The following is an 18,337-nucleotide window of genomic DNA, read 5'->3' as shown; positions in this document are numbered from 1 at the left end:
GAGGTCAAAGTGGGCAGCATCTGAGGGGCACAACATGAACATACTTTTTTTTAATTTGACAAAAAAAAGAAATTCCCCTACATTATGTTAAAATGGTCCCTAAACAGTTAAGTCCGAATTTGAGATGCCTCCTCTGAAGAAGGGAGTAGAGATTCCTGTGCTGTGAAGCCAAGGGAGGGACAGATATATAAACAAGAAACAAGTCTTCTTGCCAGGGTGTCTGTTGCCTGAAAGAAATGTAAAAGCGCACAACTGGTTAATCAGCAAATGTAAAGGCTGCTTGGAAGCCGGTACTGGCTCGAATTGATGGAGTCACTTGAAGAGTATTCTTTTTGAGAGGCAGTGTAAGGTGACATGATTAACTGTGGAGTGTATGATTTTAATGGACGACTTAAAAAAATGTTTACTCTAGGAACTGTCTGCATACTAGTTGTGTCTATATTTGGGAGCACTTTATTTTATCTAAATCTTTTTGTGCACTTTGTAGCAGCCTATCTTGTACTGTGTGTAATGAAAGTTTAAAAAATGTAAAAAACAAATTTACAGCGCTTTGTGACGGGCTGGGACTACGTAGCACTAAATACACACAAATCACTATTCTCCATGGCACCAACAAGAATTTTATTTGGTGGCTCTCAGCTTGTACGCAGAGATATCTGCAGTGATTGCATTAAGCAACAGAGATTTCACATTAGTTTAACTTGCATGTAGTGTTCATTTAAGGTATGTGTTATTTTACATGCAGTAATTTGAAGGTGAAACACTAATATAATAGTTTGCTCTTTTAAGCCACGCCCTTGACCCTGCCCCAATACTCACTGGCCCCACCCAATTGGACACAATGACAGCTACTATACTTTTTGTAATGTTCCAGCCTAAGAAAAGGCAAAAGGGCAGATCAGGTGAGGTTATGGTGGATTGTTTCAACTGTGTGGCACGCGCACTGGTTTCTAAACCTCAGGCGATAGACAGACATACTTTGGAAACGGGGCATGCCCAGATGCGGAGAACATGTGGATTAACAGCTAGGGAGGTCGCCCTCGGAGCTGGGGAATTGGGTTCGAGTCTCAGCACGGTCACTCTACCTTCTTAATTTCAGGGAAAATCACTTGATCTCCCCGTGCCTAACAAAAAATGAATGTGTCCGTCTGTAATGTAACTGGTGCTCATGTAAAGCGCTCCGATACCTTTGGGTCTAATTAGTGCTATATAAAACTCCACACACAAAAAAATGATATAGTCCGTGAAATGATTATTCACTGAAAATTCATAGGCAGCCGAAGTTTCTCAATATATGTTTTGTTCATGAATATTTACATACATGCAAATAGAGTAGAAGAAACGCAGTCTTACCGCTTGGTACTCCTTGTCTTTTTCTTTCATTTTTTGTTCTATGGAGCATTTGGTACTTTCTGAATTTTGTCTCTGGCAGCCGAGTTCTTCGGACAGCTTTTTCACTTTCTGCTCCATCGAAGTGCACTAACGACATAAAAATAAAAGTGGGTCCTTAAACGTTTCACAGGCAAAATACTACAGATTCGATCAAGGTACAATTTCGCCATTATCCTGAAATAATTTTTCTGTTTCGAGACATTCAAACTATCTTCTCCGATACATAGGCTGCAACTACCCCATTGATCCACTGGGTGTCACTGCTACATCAAGAATACCAGCGCTGAAGGCAACTTGTATGTATGATGGTGCACCTGAACACAACTGCAAAATAAGAGATGGGTTCAACAGTGGAAAATGCATTCTACATTTGTTTTTTTCTGACGTTTTTTTCTGACGTGTCTGTTTAATAACCACACCCGATGAGCTAATTTATTGGTATTGCAAATCGAATAACCACGTTTACGTCCAAGTTAGTTTTGGCTAAACCCGAATGTCAGTAACATGCGTGGTGTCTGCTAATCACTCATACTTCTTAAAAAGAGGCCCAAACTATGATAATCGCCATCAATAAATGCTGAAACGAGGCAGCAGCGACTTTCCAATGTATATCAGTTTCCACCTTTTTCAGGTTCACAACAAAAGTCATTACCTTGGGATGGGTTGTTGGAATGTTTGGTGTAAGGCAACTAAACTGACCTCGGAACCCGAAACCCTATTTCAATAAAAAAAATCCTATTTAGGTGTGTTATGTACTCCAATGTACCACACTCTAGGCAGCTACACAACCTTTTACCTACATTTGTCCTACTTTGCTCTGCATAATGGTTCTAGCATTGACCTCTTACCCAGTTATGTGCTGAATAAATGTCGATTGGTTTCCTTGAAACTAGATTCATTTATTATGCATGAAGACTCTTAGAAAACTCCCTGCACACAACTCCCATAACAGCATGAACATACTATGTGAAAAAGCCAAATTCATTTTCATCCTAGTGCAAAAGAACTTTGCATAATCGCAGGTATTGTTCTAGGCTCATTTGCTTAATCATACTCACATCGTAGATTGTGTAAGGAACCCAAAGCTATCTTTATGGTATAAAAGACCCAAACCAACACTAGATAGGCAGAAGAGAATCTTCCATGCTGACACTAGACGCTTAGGTCCCGGCCTGCAGAAGCTACAACATGCAGCGGTCTGACATCCCTTGCAGGGTGTCCAACTCAACACCAAGACGGGGTCCTTCATTCTCTCCCATCAGGTAATGGGGTTGCTCTTTCCTAGGGGATTTTTGGCTCTACACCTACGTTCATGCTAGGTACACTTACATAGAGTACACTTGATAACCGTCATGTATCTATACACCTGCATATATTCAGTGTTTTAGCACCATGGTAGAATTCCACATTTTATTTACTCTGCTGGTGCTGTAATCTTATACATCTGTTTCTGTCTAATGGTTGTCGCAGCAAACATGTTTTATACAAGAATGACGCTGGTTCAATAAATGCTCATTGAAAACGTCCTCATCATTTATTCCGTGTATCTCTCTGAGACTAAGTGAGCACGATGGACTGACTGAGAGAAAAGTACTGCACTGTTTCCACAATCCCTAAAGGATCAAGGGATGTCATGTTCGACAGCTGTCAGAAACTATTCGCTCCTTGGTAAGGTTAGGGGGCTTATGTTGGCACTGTGAGCTAGTTGGTATTAAGGCTGACATATCCTTTGGGGGTGTCTGGAATCAGTCTGGTAAAGACAACAGGAGTATAATCCATAGACCAAGTTGAGATCTTGGTAGGTATGCGAAAATAAACAAACAAATCTCATTAAGGGAGTCAGTTACGCAAGTCTGTACATTACATTACAAGGAAAAGAAGAAAGGAGACTGCGAATATGTTTCATAAATGTGCACATGGCTTCATATATTTGAAGTTACAAATGAAGGTACAGTTTTAGCAGCACTGTAAGCATAAAATGCAAAGGCAGCCCGAATTGGACTTGGTGCACAATTGTAATCGTGACACAAATATGTGGCAACGCAAGTGACAATGTGTAATCAGCGAGGTGGCGCAAGGTGACAAAAATGTGAAATGTGTCCAGTGAACTATGTGGTTCAAAAAGAATGATTTACAATATTAGGGTATGTAATAACTGAGCAATTTGATTGAACCACAAGGGGTTTGGCGCCATTAGTTGCGCTCAGGAGTCGATGACGTTTCGATCCTAGTTAGTCAGGATGTTCTTCAGGGCTGGGTAGCCAGGTAGGCAGTGCTGTGGGTCAGGCTGGCTGTGGAGAAGGGGGAGTTTGAGGCCGGTCAAGGCGGAGCGCAACCGGCAACGTCTGCGGGAGCTTGAGTCAGTGGCTCGGGTGGTGGTGAAAGCGGTTCCGGCTACCCAGTCCTGAAGATGATCCTGACTAACTAGGATCGAAACGACGCCAACTCCTCAGCGCAACTAATGGCGCCAAACCCCTTGTGGTTCAACCAAATCACTCAATTACATTCCCTAATATTGTAAATCATTCTTCTTGAACCACAAAGTTCACTGTACATATTTCACATTTTTCTCACCTTGCGCCACTTCGCTGATTACACATTGTCACTTGCGTCGCCACATATTTGTGTCACAATCACAATTGTGCACCAAGTCCAATTAGGGCTGCCTTTGCATTTTATGCTTACCGTGCTGCTACAACTGTACCTTCATTTGTAACTTCAAATATATGAAGCCATGTGCACATTTATGAAACATATTCAGTCTCCTTTCTTCTTGTCCTTGTAATGTAATGTGCATAATTGCGTAACTGACTCCCTTAATGATACCATTTGAGATGTGTTGTTGATTTTGGAATCAGTCTGGACACCAATCTCTTAGTTTATGTTGTCTAAATGTGCATATCCTATATATTCTTAGAAACTACACAACAGGTGTTTTGTAAAGTGCTGTCTTGTGACGTATTGTCTCTTCGTATCGCTAATTGTAGGGAAAAGGGCAATTTTTGGTGAATGTATAGTTACTTCTCTTGGATGAGGTCGGTGAGTATCTGACAAGAAGATCACCGAGAGGCCCTGTTCCTTCTTGGGGAGAGGGGAAATGAGGGTGCGCCAGTTGAGATCTAGAATGGTGGGCATGGCTCCAATAAACAGACTTGTTTTTAGGTTTTTGTGCAATGTAAAGGTGTAAATATTTGAAAACGAACTGTTCAGTGCTCTGCGACAGCTACATTTTCCTACTTCCAGGCCGCCATGGCACCTTGGGCTTCTGAAATGCTCTTTCAGAAGGACCCTAAGCATGATATTGTCTAGAACCACGCATTTGAGGTGCACCAGCTACAATAACAAGCATTGGAAATGCAATAGGTCTCGCATTAGAAAAGTGGGAGCTATTGGTATTGTAATTTTTTTTTTTTTTGGTGTGTAGTTTTTCCAAATAGCTTCATTGATAGATTAGTCATTTACAATGCTAATAGTTTTAATTTTTTTGAATGTGACACCTATAGCATTTGGAATGCCACATGATTTGTATTGACGTGACTTTGATGGCAGCTTATGTTGTTATGCCACATTTCTAGAGAGCAGGAGAGTGCAGCAGGTGATAGAAGCACAGCCCTGCAAGCTGAGCGTCCTCCCATCGCACACCCATCTGTGGCTTGAGTGGTGTGAGGGTGAGGGGTGTGAGAGTGAGGAATGTGAGTGTGAGGGGTGTGAGCATGAGTGTTGTGAGTGTGAGGGGGTGTGAGTGTGTGTGATGGTGAAGTTGAGTGAGTGTTTGTGAGGCTGAGTGTATGTGACGGTGTGTGTTGGTGAGGGTGTGTGAGGGTGAGTGAGGGTGTTTGATGTTTAGTGAGGGTGTGTGATGGTGTGAGGCTGAAGGTGTGTGAGGGTGAGTTAGGGAGTGTGATTGTGTGTGAGTGGGTGAGTCTGAGAGTTAGGTGTTGTGATGTTGATTGAATGTGAATGAGGCTGAGGGGATGATGTTAAGGGTGTGTGAGTGTGAGGCGTGTTTATTGTGACAAGTTGCAAGGCTGAACGTGGGTGAGTGTGTGGGAGGGTGTTTGATGGTGAGTGTGCGAGGTGTAGTGAGTGTGAGAGTGTTGTGACGGGTGTCAGGGGAGGGTGTGTGTGTGTGAATGTCATGTGTTTGAGGGTGAGGGGGTGTGTGTGTGTGAGTGTGAGGGTGAGTGAGGGGGTGTGAGGCTTCGGGTGTGTGATGGTGCGTGAGTGTGAGTGTGTGTGAGGGTAAGTGAGGGTGTGAGAGGTGTTGTTACGCAGAGGGTGTGTGACGGTGAGTGTGAGTCATTGTGAGTGAGTGTGAGTGAGTGTGAGTGAGGGGGTGTGAGGGTGTTGTTGTGAGGGTGAGGGGAGTGAGCGTGTGTGAGTGTGATGGGGTGTGAGGGTGAGGGGGTGTGAGTGTGTGTGAGGGTGAGGATGAGTGAGGTTGTTTGCGGCTGAGAGTGTGTGAGGTGTAGTGAGTGTGAGAGTGTTGTGATGGGTTTTAGGGGAGCATGTGTGTGTGAGTGTAAGGTGTTTGAGGGTGAGGGGGGGTGTGTGTGAGTGTGAGGGTGAGTGAGGGGGTGTGAGGTTTCGGGTGTGTGAGTGTGTGTGAGGGTGAGTGAGAGTGAGAGAGGTGTTGTTAGGCAGAGGGTGTGTGACGGTGTGTGAGCGTGAGGGTGTGTGAGGCTGAGTGTGAGTGAGTGTGAGTGATTGTGAGTGAGTGTGAGTGAGTGTGAGGGGGTGTGAGTGAGGGGGTGTGAGGGTTTTTGAGGGTGAGTGTGTGAGGTGTAGTGAGTGTGAGTGTTGTGAGGGGTGTGATGTTGTGATGGGAGTGAGGGTGTGTGAGGGTGATGGGGGGTGAGGGGGTGTGAGTGTGGGTGAGGGTGAGCGAGGGAGTGTGAGTGTGTGTGAGTTGTTGAGGGTGAGAGTTAGGGTGTGTGAGGGTGAGGGGATGAGGGTAAGGCTGTGTGAGGCTGAGGGGTGTTGATGGTGAGAGAGTGTGAGGGGTGTGAGTGGGTGCGGCTGTCCGGTGTAGTGAGTGTGAGCTTGTTGTGAGGGGTGTTATTTTTTTAGGGGAGTGAGGGGGTGTGAGTGTGTGTGTGAGTGAGTGGGTGTGAGGCTGAAGGTGTGTGATGGTGTGTGAGGGTGATGTGTCAGGGTGATTGAGGGTGTGTGAAGGAGTGTGAGAGTTTTGGTGTGTGAGGGTGATGTTATGAGTGTGTGTATGTTAATATTAATTATTTAATATGTGTCGTGTAAAAAAAAACGTGATAGATCTTCCCTTTGTAATTGTCCTGCCTTATGTGTATTTTTGTATGTAATAGAACTGTGTATGTTTTTTAATTACTGTGTGGTGTTATGTGTGTTTTAGGTGTCTGTGGAGTCCCGTATTAATTTTATTATTTTAAAAATGGCTGACGCAATGCGTCACCTTGACGTTCCCTACGTTAGCGTTCTAGTTTATTTTTGTGTTGTGAGTGTTTACGTTTCCTTGACGTTTATTTCTAGCCAATCGGAGCGCGACGTTTTTGACGTTGCGTTCCGATTTGCTTACGTCAACGGTGGAATTCCCCAGAAGATCGAGAATGTTGGTGCGCGGAAGGCATGTTCTTGTTCCTGTGCTGTTGCTGCGTCGTTTGACAGGTAAGAATGTATTCCAAAGTGTTTTTTTATGTAATGTAATGTAGTATCTATACTATCTTTAAGTTAACGACTGAATAGGAGTGTGTTTTTATAACTGTTGACAATTTTTTTTTTCGATCGTAATATTTGTAAATGTTTGTAATGTAATGTAAATTAAAGTCTTGTTTTCAATTGTCGATATGTAATCATGTTTTCTAAAACTGTAATGTAATGTATTTTTTGCTGGTGTTTGTTATTTGACGTACAAGAGCTGTTATTTGAACTTTGAAGTGCTATTTAGTTTATAATATATTTATGTATGTTGTGCTTGCATTGTTTTTTTGCTGTGATGCTGAAGTAGCCGGATTATATGTTATTGAGGTACTCGATGTATTAAAGGAAACTTTGTGTATTTGCTGAATTTAGTTTCCCTAGCAATGTATTAAGAGGATGTACAGTGATGTAATGTGTGTATTTTATACTTTTTGTGAAAGAATTGTTTTATTTTCCAATCCCTGTTTGCATATTTGTGTATTAATAGCTGCACCCTCCTTGCGCTGCTTTAAGTTTGCATTTTGGACTAGCTGCAAGTGTGTAATCCTCTTTTTACGTATAATTCAAATAGTTGCTTAACGATATTTATGTGTACAGTTGGAGGCTGGAGTTGTATTTGGAGTGTAGAGTTGTAGAGTTGTTTTGTAGTTATAGGGTGTAGTTGGAGGCTGGACTTTGACGGTGTGAGTGTGAGGGTGAGTGCATGTGAGCCTTTTGGAGTTTGCCACAGTATGTGTAAATTTGTAGTACTGTATGGAGTCTATTTTCTTCCCCAAACGTGTTTTGTGTTTTTTAGCTTAGTATGTGTTAGATCAGAATGTGTATGTGAACTATCTTTGATGTATGCAACAGTGAGAATAAGGGTGTTGCTTTTAATTTATGGGCATAAGGGTAGACGTCTTAGGATGTTTTTGTATTTTCTGTACTTCCCTAATTTTTTGTGAACAGCTGCCTGGGCAAGGGGCGTTGGCTGTTGTGTTGTTGAGTAGTGCTCTTTTGATGTTGTTTGATGCGGTTTTGGTGTACGGTGTTCCTGTGGTTGTGCACTTAGCACCACCAAAACACTTTGTGCAACAGCAGCATCAGTCAGAGCAACACCAGAGTCTTGTGCTTTTGTGATGACGCATTTTGTTTGTGTTTTTGATTATTTCTGGCATTGTTTACTTGTTTATTTTCCCTTACTTTAGTAAGTGCTTTCTGTTGTGAATTTTTTTCCTTTAGCTCACTTTGTCCACTTAAAAATTGTTGTATTTTTTGCTGTGTATTCATATGTTTGTCTATTTTGTGTGCATTTATGATCTTTGTGAAAGAACTGTTTTATTTTACAATCCCTTTCTTTATTTTTGTGTATTAATTGCTGCACTGTCCTTGCGTTGCATTAAGTTTTAATGTTTTAATAGCTACAAGTGTGTAATCCGAATTTAACGTATTAAAATAAATGTTGCCTTACGTTATTTATGTGTGGATTTGGAGAGTAGAGTTGTAGTTGGAGTGTAGAGTTGTAGGGTGGTATTGTAGGTATAGGGTGTAGTTGGAGGGTGGACTTGGACTGTGTGAGTGTGAGGGTGAGTGGATGTGAGTCTTTGGGTGTTTGAGGGTGCGTGATGGTGTGTGAGAGTGATTGAGGGTGACTGTTTTAGTATGAGTGAGGGTGTGAGTGTTGTGAGTGTGTGTGTGAGGATGAGGGGGTGAGTGTAAATGTTGACTAACGTTATTTTTGTGTGGAGTTTGAGGGTGGAGTTGTAGTTGGAGTGTAGAGTTGTAGTGTGGTATTGTACTTTTATGGTGTAGTTGGAGTGTTGTCTTTGACGGTGTGAGGGTGAGTGGATGTGAGGGTCAGGGAGTGCGAGTGTGTGTGATGGTGTGTGAGGGTGAGTGAGGGTGACGATGTGAGTATGAGTGAGGGTTTGAGGGTTGTGAGGGTGGACTTGGACGGTGTGAGGGTGATTGAATGTGATTTTTAGGGGGTGTGAGGGTGTGTGATGTTGTGTGAGGGTGAGTAAGGGTGACGGTGTGAGTAGGAGTGTGGGTGTGAGGGTGATGGTGTGAGGGTGTGTGAAGGTGAGGGTAATGGGATGTGATAGTGTGTGATGATAGGTGTGGGTGAGTGAAGGTGATAGCTTGAGCCTGAGTGAGGCTGAGTGTTGTGAGGGTGTCAAGGTGAGTGAGGGTGTGCGAGTTTGATGGTTGAGTGTGTGACTGTGGGTGAGGGTGAGTGTTTGTGAGGGTGAGGGGGTGTGTGGGGGTGGGAGGGTTTGGGGGTGTTGTTGAGTGATGGTGTGTGATGGTGAGTGGGTGAGGGTGATTGAGTGTGTGTGAGGGTGAGGCTGTTGAGGTTGTGTGTGAGGGTGTGTTGCTGAGTGATGGTGCGTGATGGAGGTTGTGGGAGTGTGATTGTATCACGCTGTAGAGGGATGTGGGGAAATAGTAGGCCAGCTGAATGGGGTGTTTTTTTATTTTTTTTTCGGTTTGACACAAGTCTTTTGAAAGTAAAGCTAGCCATCCCTCCTGTGCCTCGAACTTGCTGTCATTTTTCTTTTTTGTGTGTGCGTGTAATTTAGTATGTGTTGTGTGTGCGTCAAAATGCAACCCAAGGAGAGGTGTGTGTGTGAAAGTCCCCTTGATCCGTGAATGTGTGTATGAAAACTTTGTTGTGGTGTGGCGAAGTGGTGTGAACGGAGTGTGTGTTGTAAGAAAGGATCCGTTGTTAAACGAGCAACATTTGTAGCGAGTCTGGATGTATACTGATCAGCAGTAAAGTATTGCCTGTGAGTTGTGTTTCCTGTGTGTATGTGTGCAAGATGCAGAGTGGTTGCAAGCTGCAGAGTGGGTGCAAGCTGCAGAGTGGGTGCAAGCTGCAGAGTGGGTGCAAGCTGCAGAGTGGTGCAAGGTGCCGAGTGGGTGCAAGGTGCAGAGTGGGTGCAAGCTGCAGAGTGGGTGCAAGCTGCAGAGTGGGTGCAAGCTGCAGAGTGGGTGCAAGCTTCAGAGTGCGTGAAAGCTGCAGAGGTGATTGATGCAGAGTGGGTGATAGATGCCTAGTGGGTGAGGAGGTACGCCTGGTGTATAGGGATGTCTGTTACTATGCATATGAATCAGAGATTGTGTGCCCGATTTGTGTCCCAAGTGTAATTAGAAGCTGTGGCCACTATCTAGCAGGTTGGTAGTGTTAAGTAAGTCTAAACTGTGTTAGCAATCCATAAGTTCTGCGTGTAATGTAGTATGTGTTGTTAGTTGTGGGTGCGTAAAAATGCAACTGAAGGAGACGTAATAGAGGGTGTGTGTGAAAGTCCCCTTGATCCATGAATGTGTGTATGTAAATTTTGTTGTGGTGTGGCGAAGTGGTCTGAACGTAGTGTGTGTAGTAAGAAAGGATCCGTTGCTAAAGGAGCAACATTTCTAGCGAGTCTGGATGTATACTGATCATCAGTAAAGTATTGTCTGTGAGTTGTGTTATCTGATCAGCAGTCAAGTATTGTCTGTGAGTTGTGTTTTCCTGTGTGTATGTGTGCAAGCTGCAGAGTGGTTGCAAGCTACTGTGAAAGTGTTTTTTAAAAGTTATTTGTGGTGTGGCGAAGTGGTCTGAACGGAGTGTGTGTTGTACGAAAGGATCCGTTGCTAAACGAGCAACATTTCTAGCGAGTCTGATAATGAACAATAAATTACAATACCAATAGCCTGCGTTCAAATGCTGGTGAGCCCACCCAAATTAAAAAAAAACAATGGCAGCCCTCTCTGTGTTTCGTGTGGCTTGATGGGGTGGGTGGCTGAGGGTGCTTTCAATGCGGCTTCCCTTTGCAGGCTCAGTTTGAAGGCCTGGTCTTAAGTATGCAGGCTCGGCACTCGATACAAACTAAGTATCAGCAGAAAGGAACGGGCTGGAACTTGAGAATGTGTGTATGAAAACTTTGTTGTGGTGTGGCGAAGTGGTCTGAACACCAAGCAGCGTACTTGACTTTCTGCCATCGGGCAGCGCCGTGAGGGAAACGGCCGAGGCACAACACGCCGGGAGGCTGCAGGAGGCGGTCGAAGACAACGGACCACACTCCCCAGCAACCTCTTCGGCGTCAGCGCGCCCGTGACGCGTGGAGAGCGCCCGGAGGCGCCAGTAAAAGCCTGACACCCCCACTCGCCCCGCGAGTCGCGCGCGGGAGCGCCCGGGGCTAAGCCCGGGCAAAGGGCGGGCCCTCTGTGGCCCTCAGTGGACAGCAGTGGTCGGGCGGGCCAACCCCCTTGTTCATGTTACACTTTATTTCGTGAGTATTAACTGAATTTAATTAGCATTTATCTTGTTTCCTTGCTTATACGAACCCCACTACCATTGGTATGCCACCAAAGGAAAGTAAAGGGAAGAGTGACACTGTTGCTTTTACGGGAGCCATGGACCAATTTATTAAAAGAATGAACTGTGTGGTGGATGAAAGCATAAACATCATGGAAAGGAGGGTCTCACAGGAATTGGATATTGCGAGAAGATCTTCTCTTGGGCCATTGGCACATGTTCAAACACCTATCTCTAAAGGCAGAACTGAATTAGTAGGAAAGTCTAATGGTCCTCAAAGAAATGGAACCAATGTGGATATAATTATGAATAACGATATACTGAATGTCACAGAGAGTAGTACTCTAACTGTCTCCGAATCTATTTTACAGTCACCTAACAATTTACCTAATGTTCGTGCTGCACCGGTACCTGTTGAGCAAGCCAAAGTATACAATACCAGGCAGCAGAAAGGGGTGAACGCAGGGGCTATTCCAAAGAATAAACAAGGGCCTGCAAACAATATTAGTGGTAAGAGAAAGAAGGGTCCTAAGCATCCTGTGTCACCTAACACTAGCCTGGGAGGGGCTGTTGGCACAAACAAGGATTTAACAGGGATTGGCGCAGAAGGGGGGGATTCTGCCTCCACTGTTATACTTGAAGCACTACGACACATGCTCCACCCATTAGAGGAGAGACTGAGTAAAATAGAGGTATTTTTAAAACGTATAGAGAGGGACATAAAGGAGAGAATAGATATCCAACTGAGTAAGTCCAGTATTAACCCGCAACCAACATTGACAACAGCTATTCCTGTAAAAACCTCAGATGCTATACTTGCGCAAAAGGAAAAAGTAGTACCCAAACCAAATGTGGGTGACCCTATGACACCTAGAGACGTACCCAATAGCCAATCGCAAAAGCAAAGTACTCCGAACATAACAGGCAGTAAGGGGGTAACAAAAGTAAACAGACCTAGTAAAGACCAGGTAAAGGATGTACTTAATCTTCCCCCGGAGGTTTGCCCATTTGTGGCTATCTTGACTGGAGTCCCAGAGCTAGGTGAACAGGAGTTGGAAAGCACATCCTACCTCTGGAAAAGGTTGACCCAATGGTTAAATACCAATAGGCCGTTGCCCCCTGGCCTGAGGGGTAACATCTTGAGTATTAGACGAGTATCATGGGTGGGACACATGACGAAAGACATACAAGGGGATAGCATAGTTATCAATTTTGACAACCCAAGAATAGTTAATTATATCTGTAATTGGAAGTATCCTAATCCAGACCCAGCCACTACCATACATCCATTTAAATTAACACATTTTTACCCACCCAGTCACTTTCATTCTAGAACTGATGGGTGGACCACGGTAAGACACCGTGGAAGGAGACACCAAGGAGGAGGCTGGTTAGGACAAATCCACCACCCCTATAACGTCCTCTCCTACAATCAATTCGACTGCCTAGAGTCAGTTGATTGACTACAGGTATTACCACTGACCACTAGATCAGAGGAATCCTCTTCTTTAAATGATGTAATCCCCATACCTAATGTTATACCTCCTAAGGAGAGTGGGGAGGTGAATACATCACTTAATCACCAGGAGATTGGCTGTGAAAAACTTTGCAATAGTAACAATATGGCTGGGTATGACCATGAAGTACGTATAAGACCTCGTGACCCAAAGGAAGGAGATAGCGATAACAGTGGGTTATCTGTGGATAGGTACTTAAACATCCATACCAATATTGATAATAATCTACTTCCCACTGTTAAATCTAGTACACATTGTTCAAAAGAGAGACCCTCATTGTTAAACTTAGTTTCTTGGAACATCGCTGGTGTTGGTATAAAAATGTGTGATCCTGACTGGAATAGTTATATTAATTCATTTGATATCTGTGTGCTACAAGAAACATGGGCCACGGATCAGGTCCATAGAATAGGATATAGAACCTACCAAGTGGCGGCCGTCCCTTCAGTAAGAGGGCGAGCCTCGGGAGGGTTGGTAATATGGATCAGTACAACTATCGATGTGGGGATAAAAATGTTAAACACCGATTCCTTAGACATACTTGGATTGAAACTAATTACAAGTGACAAGAGGATAATAAATCTCATAAATGTGTCCCGCTAATAGGGAATCTCCATGTATAGAGAAACTGGAAATGTTTATGGACACCTTAGACCATGATGAAAGTATTATTTTATGTGGTGATCTAAATTGCAATTTTGAGCCGATTGTGGGGATGGTTAAACTGTCTGAGGATGAGGACGTTGCCAATGGGATACCAGCACTGAATAATGGAACTGTTCCTGGGACCACATTAGCCCTCCAGATCTCAGGGCTGTTCACAAGCTATGGTCTAAGAGCTTGTATTGGGCGCATGCCATCAGACTCCCCGAGAGCATTTACCTTTAGTAGGGGGAATTGTAGTAGCAAGATAGATTATGTTTCTGTTTCTTTTAATTTGTGGCCATATACACATGATTTAAATGTTAGAGAACGCTTTGAGAGCGATCACTTCCCGTTAGAAATGAGTTTTTTGTCTAGTATCCTGAAAGAACCTGGTATTACTGAGGGTATTTATAGTCTAAAAGTACCTTCAACCTGTGACAATGTTGTACTAAGTAATAATAGAAGGGCCGTTAAATGGGCATATATTCTTGAAAGAAAAGACTTGTTGGCTAATATTTATTCCACACTTGTGAACTCATTTGAGTTCTATAATATGGATGAATGTAAACCTGGTGAATTTATTGGACTACACAAATCCTTTTGTAAAAAACTGATTGATCTTATCACTAAAAAAACCTAGGAAAGGGAACGGCTCGGCGAACACAAAACCAGTAGGCAAACCCTGGTTTAACAAGGAATGCCGAGTAGCCAAGACCGACCTGATCAATGCGGTAAAAACTAAAAACTCTGTAGAACTCAAATTAAAAAGGAAAATTTACAATAAAACAATAGCCTCCGCAAAATCATCCTGGGACGAAGATCTATGGTCTAGCATGTTATCAGCTGCAAAAGCTAAAGATCACAGGCAGTTCTGGGAGTTAGTAGCCAAAGGGAATAAGCCAGATAAAGGCTCAAGGGAGGTTTTCCTAAATGAAGCTACATGGGTTGATCATTTTACATCATTATATGCAGCCCAAATCACAGAGGAAAAGCTTATGGTAAACCCAAACGAAATAGTAACCCAGATAGAGGATGTTGAAAACTCATTGGTAATCTTTGACATACAAGAGACCGAAACAGCAATTGCTTCTGTGAAGCAAGGGAAGGCCACGGGTCTGGATAAGATCCCTGGTGATCTTTACAAACACAATATGGAGATCTGGGCACCTTATTTAAACCATTTGTTTAATGTCATCGCAGCGGGTGACCAAATCCCTGATACATGGGATGGGGCTGAAATTATCACCATTTTTAAAAAGGGGGATAGAGGGGATCCAGCGAACTATCGCCCCATTAGTCTTTTAGACATAACGCAGAAAATTTATGCCAGACATATCCTAAACCGCGTAAATACGTGGTTGGAGGAAAACTTGATCTTATCCAAGTATCAGGCAGGGTTTAGGGAAAAGACTGGGACCATCGACCAGGTACTAAGGCTATGCAGCTTGTATTGGAAATATGTCATCATCCGCAGTGGTAATTTATATGTTACCTTTGTAGATCTACGAGCAGCATTTGACGTTATCCCCGCGACTTATTGTGGAAATCATTGAAAAAGCAGGGGTTCCCAGATGATCTATTGAAATTAGTGACTAGGTTACACCAGAATAACTACGCCAGGGTAAGATGGGGCCCTAATGGTGAATTTACAGATGAAATCCCTATTAAGAGGGGAGTACGCCAAGGGTGCGTGCTGGCACCTACACTCTTCTCCCTTTATGTCAACGATATTGCAGTTTATATGGAGAATTGTGACAATGACTCTCCTCGCCTGGGGGGGGGGGGACGAGTTCCGTCCCTCCTCTTCGCGGATAACACGATTCTCATTTCTCAAACCCCTCGGGGCCTACAGATCTTATTAGATAGGTTCCAGCAGTATTGTATCACAAAAGGGTTAGAATTAATGTAAAAAAGAAAGACTAAATATATGGCACTTAACCCTCATAAAAGTTTCAGGAAAAACTTAACATTGAATGGAGAAAAACTTGATTACGAACTAAGTTTTACTTACTTGGGGGTATTATTAGATTCATCCTTAAGTTGGAGACCCCAATTAGAAAAATCTAAAATTGTGTTCAAACAAAATTGTCTACCAATACTGAAAAGGCATAACAACTGTGCAAACAAAGCAGTTACCCCAGCGTTAGAACTCTTTAAATGCAAGGTTCAGTCAGCGGTTCTTTATGGGGCAGAACTTTGGGGACCCGTGTGTAGAAAAACATTTGAAATCATGGAGAATAAGTTTTTAAGGGGATTATTAAAGGTTCCTAGTAACACTCCACTATTACCCCTACTCCTTGATATGAACATACGACGCACCGACCTACATGCAATATTAAGACCACTATTGTTATGGGTCAGGTTGTGGATCACCCCAGAGCTAACTGAATATAAAAATGGATTGGTTGAAGTTTTGGAACTAGACACGAGTAATAAGATTCTTTGGTTCAAACATGTTAAAAGCTGGTTAACAAAATTGGGTTTATCCCATTTTTTGAGCCAGCCAGAATCACTGACTGTGTCCTCAAAGAAAATAGTCAAACTCTCTTTTTGGGCTTTTGTGAGCCATGATGCTGTATATGTTGGAGCACATGGCCCCATAACCGAAAAATTCTTATTGGTGAAAAATGTAGCCCAGTTTGAAATGTTTCTTGATGAGATTCACCCACCATTAGCGAAAACCTTGTACTTAAAGTATAGGTACGGTATACTAAGAACCCGGGAAACCGAGTCAAAATGAGGGAAAACCAGTAATGATAAATGTACCCTATGCACAAATAATGTAAGAGAAGACATTTTTCATATTTTGTTTTTCTGTCCAAGCTATGTAGAAACTAGAAGAAAATGGATAGTGCCACTGTGCCGTAATATTGGAATAACTTCGTATAAGGAAGCTGGAAGAATATTAATTACGGACACTAGTCAAGTAATAGTGTTTGGTATCAGTAGATTCCTTTTGGCAGTAAAATTCATTAGACAAAAATTGTCACTGCCATTTTAAGCGTCTGGCTGTTATAAATCAATTTAATGCTTCTTTAACCGTGTAAATATTTTAAACTTCTTTTTAAATATATTTATTGTTGTGTGTCTTAAGCCCATTCCCGTGATTTAGCTGTGAAGGCTAGGGATAGTATTTGGTCATGCACTAGCACTTTAGCACTTTTTGAATTGTACATTCTTGTACACTTGTTGATGATAATGTGGCCATGTATATTATGTATTTTGTATATATATTATGTATTTTGTATATCTTTTATGGTGCAATTGCAACGAAATAAAGATTATTGAATTGAATTGAGTGTGTGTTGTAATAAAGGATCCGTTGGTAAACGAGCAACATTAGTAGCGAGTCTGGATGTATAGTGATCAGCAGTAAAGTATTGTCTGTGAGTTGTGTTTTCCTGTGTGTATGTGTGCAAGCTTCAGAGTGGTTGCAAGCTGCAGAGTGGGTGCAAGCTGCAGAGTGGGTGCAAGCTGCAGAGTGGGTGCAAGCTGCAGAGTGGTGCAAGGTGCCGAGTGGGTGCAAGGTGCAGAGTGGGTGCAAGCTGCAGAGTGGGTGCAAGCTGCAGAGTGGGTGCAAGCTGCAGAGTGGGTGCAAGCTGCAGAGTGGGTGCAAGGTGCAGAGTGGGTGCAAGCGAAGTGTGGGTGCAAGCGAAGAGTGGGTGCAAGCGAAGAGTGGGTGCAAGCTTCAGAGTGCGTGAAAGCTGCAGAGGTGACAGATGCAGAGTGGGTGATAGATGCCGAGTGGGTGAGGAGGTACGCCTGGTATATAGGGATGTCTGTTACTATGCATATGAATCAGAGATTGTGTGCCAGATTTGTGTCCCAAGTGTAATTAGAAGCTGTGGCCACTGTCTAGCAGGTTGGTAGTGTTAAGTAAGCATAAGCTGTGTTAGCAATCCATAAGTTGTGCGTGTAATGTAGTATGTGTTGTGTGTTGTGTGTGCGTATAAATGTAACCCAAGGAGACGTAATAGAGGGTGTGTGTGAAAGTCCCCTTGATCCGGGTATGTGTGTATGAAAATTTTGTTGTGGTGTGGCGAAGTGGTGTGAACGGAGTGTGTGTTGTACGAAAGGATCCGTTGCTAAACGAGCACCATTTCTAGCGAGTCTGATAATGAACAATAAATTACAATGCCAATAGCCAGCGTTCAAATGCTGTTGAGCCCACCCAAATCAAAAACAATGGCAGCCCTCTATCTGTTTCGTGTGGGTTGATGGGGTGGGTGGCTGAGGGGGCTTTCAATGCGGCTTCCCTTTGCCGGCTCAGTTTGAAGCCCTGGTTTTAAGTATGAATGCTCGGCACTCGATACAAAGTAAGTATCAGCAGAAAGGAACGGGCTGCAACTTGCAACCAGCATTTGAACGCTGCCGTTCACTCCCACACATGTACATGTTTTAGTACTCAATGCGAAGCTGTGAAATGCGTGTTTAAAACGAAACACGTTCGTGATACTGCAGGGAGAGAGAGGGGAGGTGCTGGCGGATGGGGAGGGGGAGGAGAAATGCGAGGCTGGCTGTGTCCAGGGAGAGAGAGGGGAGGTGCTGACGTCTGGTGAGGGGGAGGAGAATTGCGAGCGTGGCTGTGTCCGGGGAGAGAGAGGGGGAGGGGGAGGAGTATTGCGAGCCTGGCTGTGTCCGGGGAGAGAGAGGGGAGGTTCTGGCGGCTGGGGAACAGATGTCGAAGGCTGGCGAATTTTGTTTTAAAAATAGTGTGTTTCAGTGTGTGAGTTGTGCATGGTTAAGGGAGACGAGACAGAGGAGCTGGTGGCTGGGGAGGGGGATGAGAAATGGCAGCCTGTCTGTGGAGGAATGCGACCCTGTCTGTGTG

General features: G+C 43.6%; 1 protein-coding gene across 1 annotated transcript in view; it reads right to left on the bottom strand.

Annotated features, from left to right (window-relative positions):
- Positions 1 to 18,337, bottom strand: part of CENPF (centromere protein F) — a 476,866-nt gene that overhangs the window by 368,653 nt on the left and 89,876 nt on the right. The window contains exon 8 of the mRNA XM_086927898.1: positions 1,354 to 1,479. Within this exon, the coding sequence (XP_086784024.1) occupies positions 1,354 to 1,479 (126 nt within the window). The remainder of the gene's footprint in view (positions 1 to 1,353; positions 1,480 to 18,337) is intronic.

This window comes from Lissotriton vulgaris, chromosome 6, assembly GCF_964263255.1.
Source record: "Lissotriton vulgaris chromosome 6, aLisVul1.2, whole genome shotgun sequence".
Lineage (NCBI taxonomy): Eukaryota > Metazoa > Chordata > Amphibia > Caudata > Salamandridae > Lissotriton > Lissotriton vulgaris.
The sequence above is the reverse complement of the archived record's forward strand: the minus strand, read 5'-3'. Positions and strand labels throughout refer to the sequence as shown.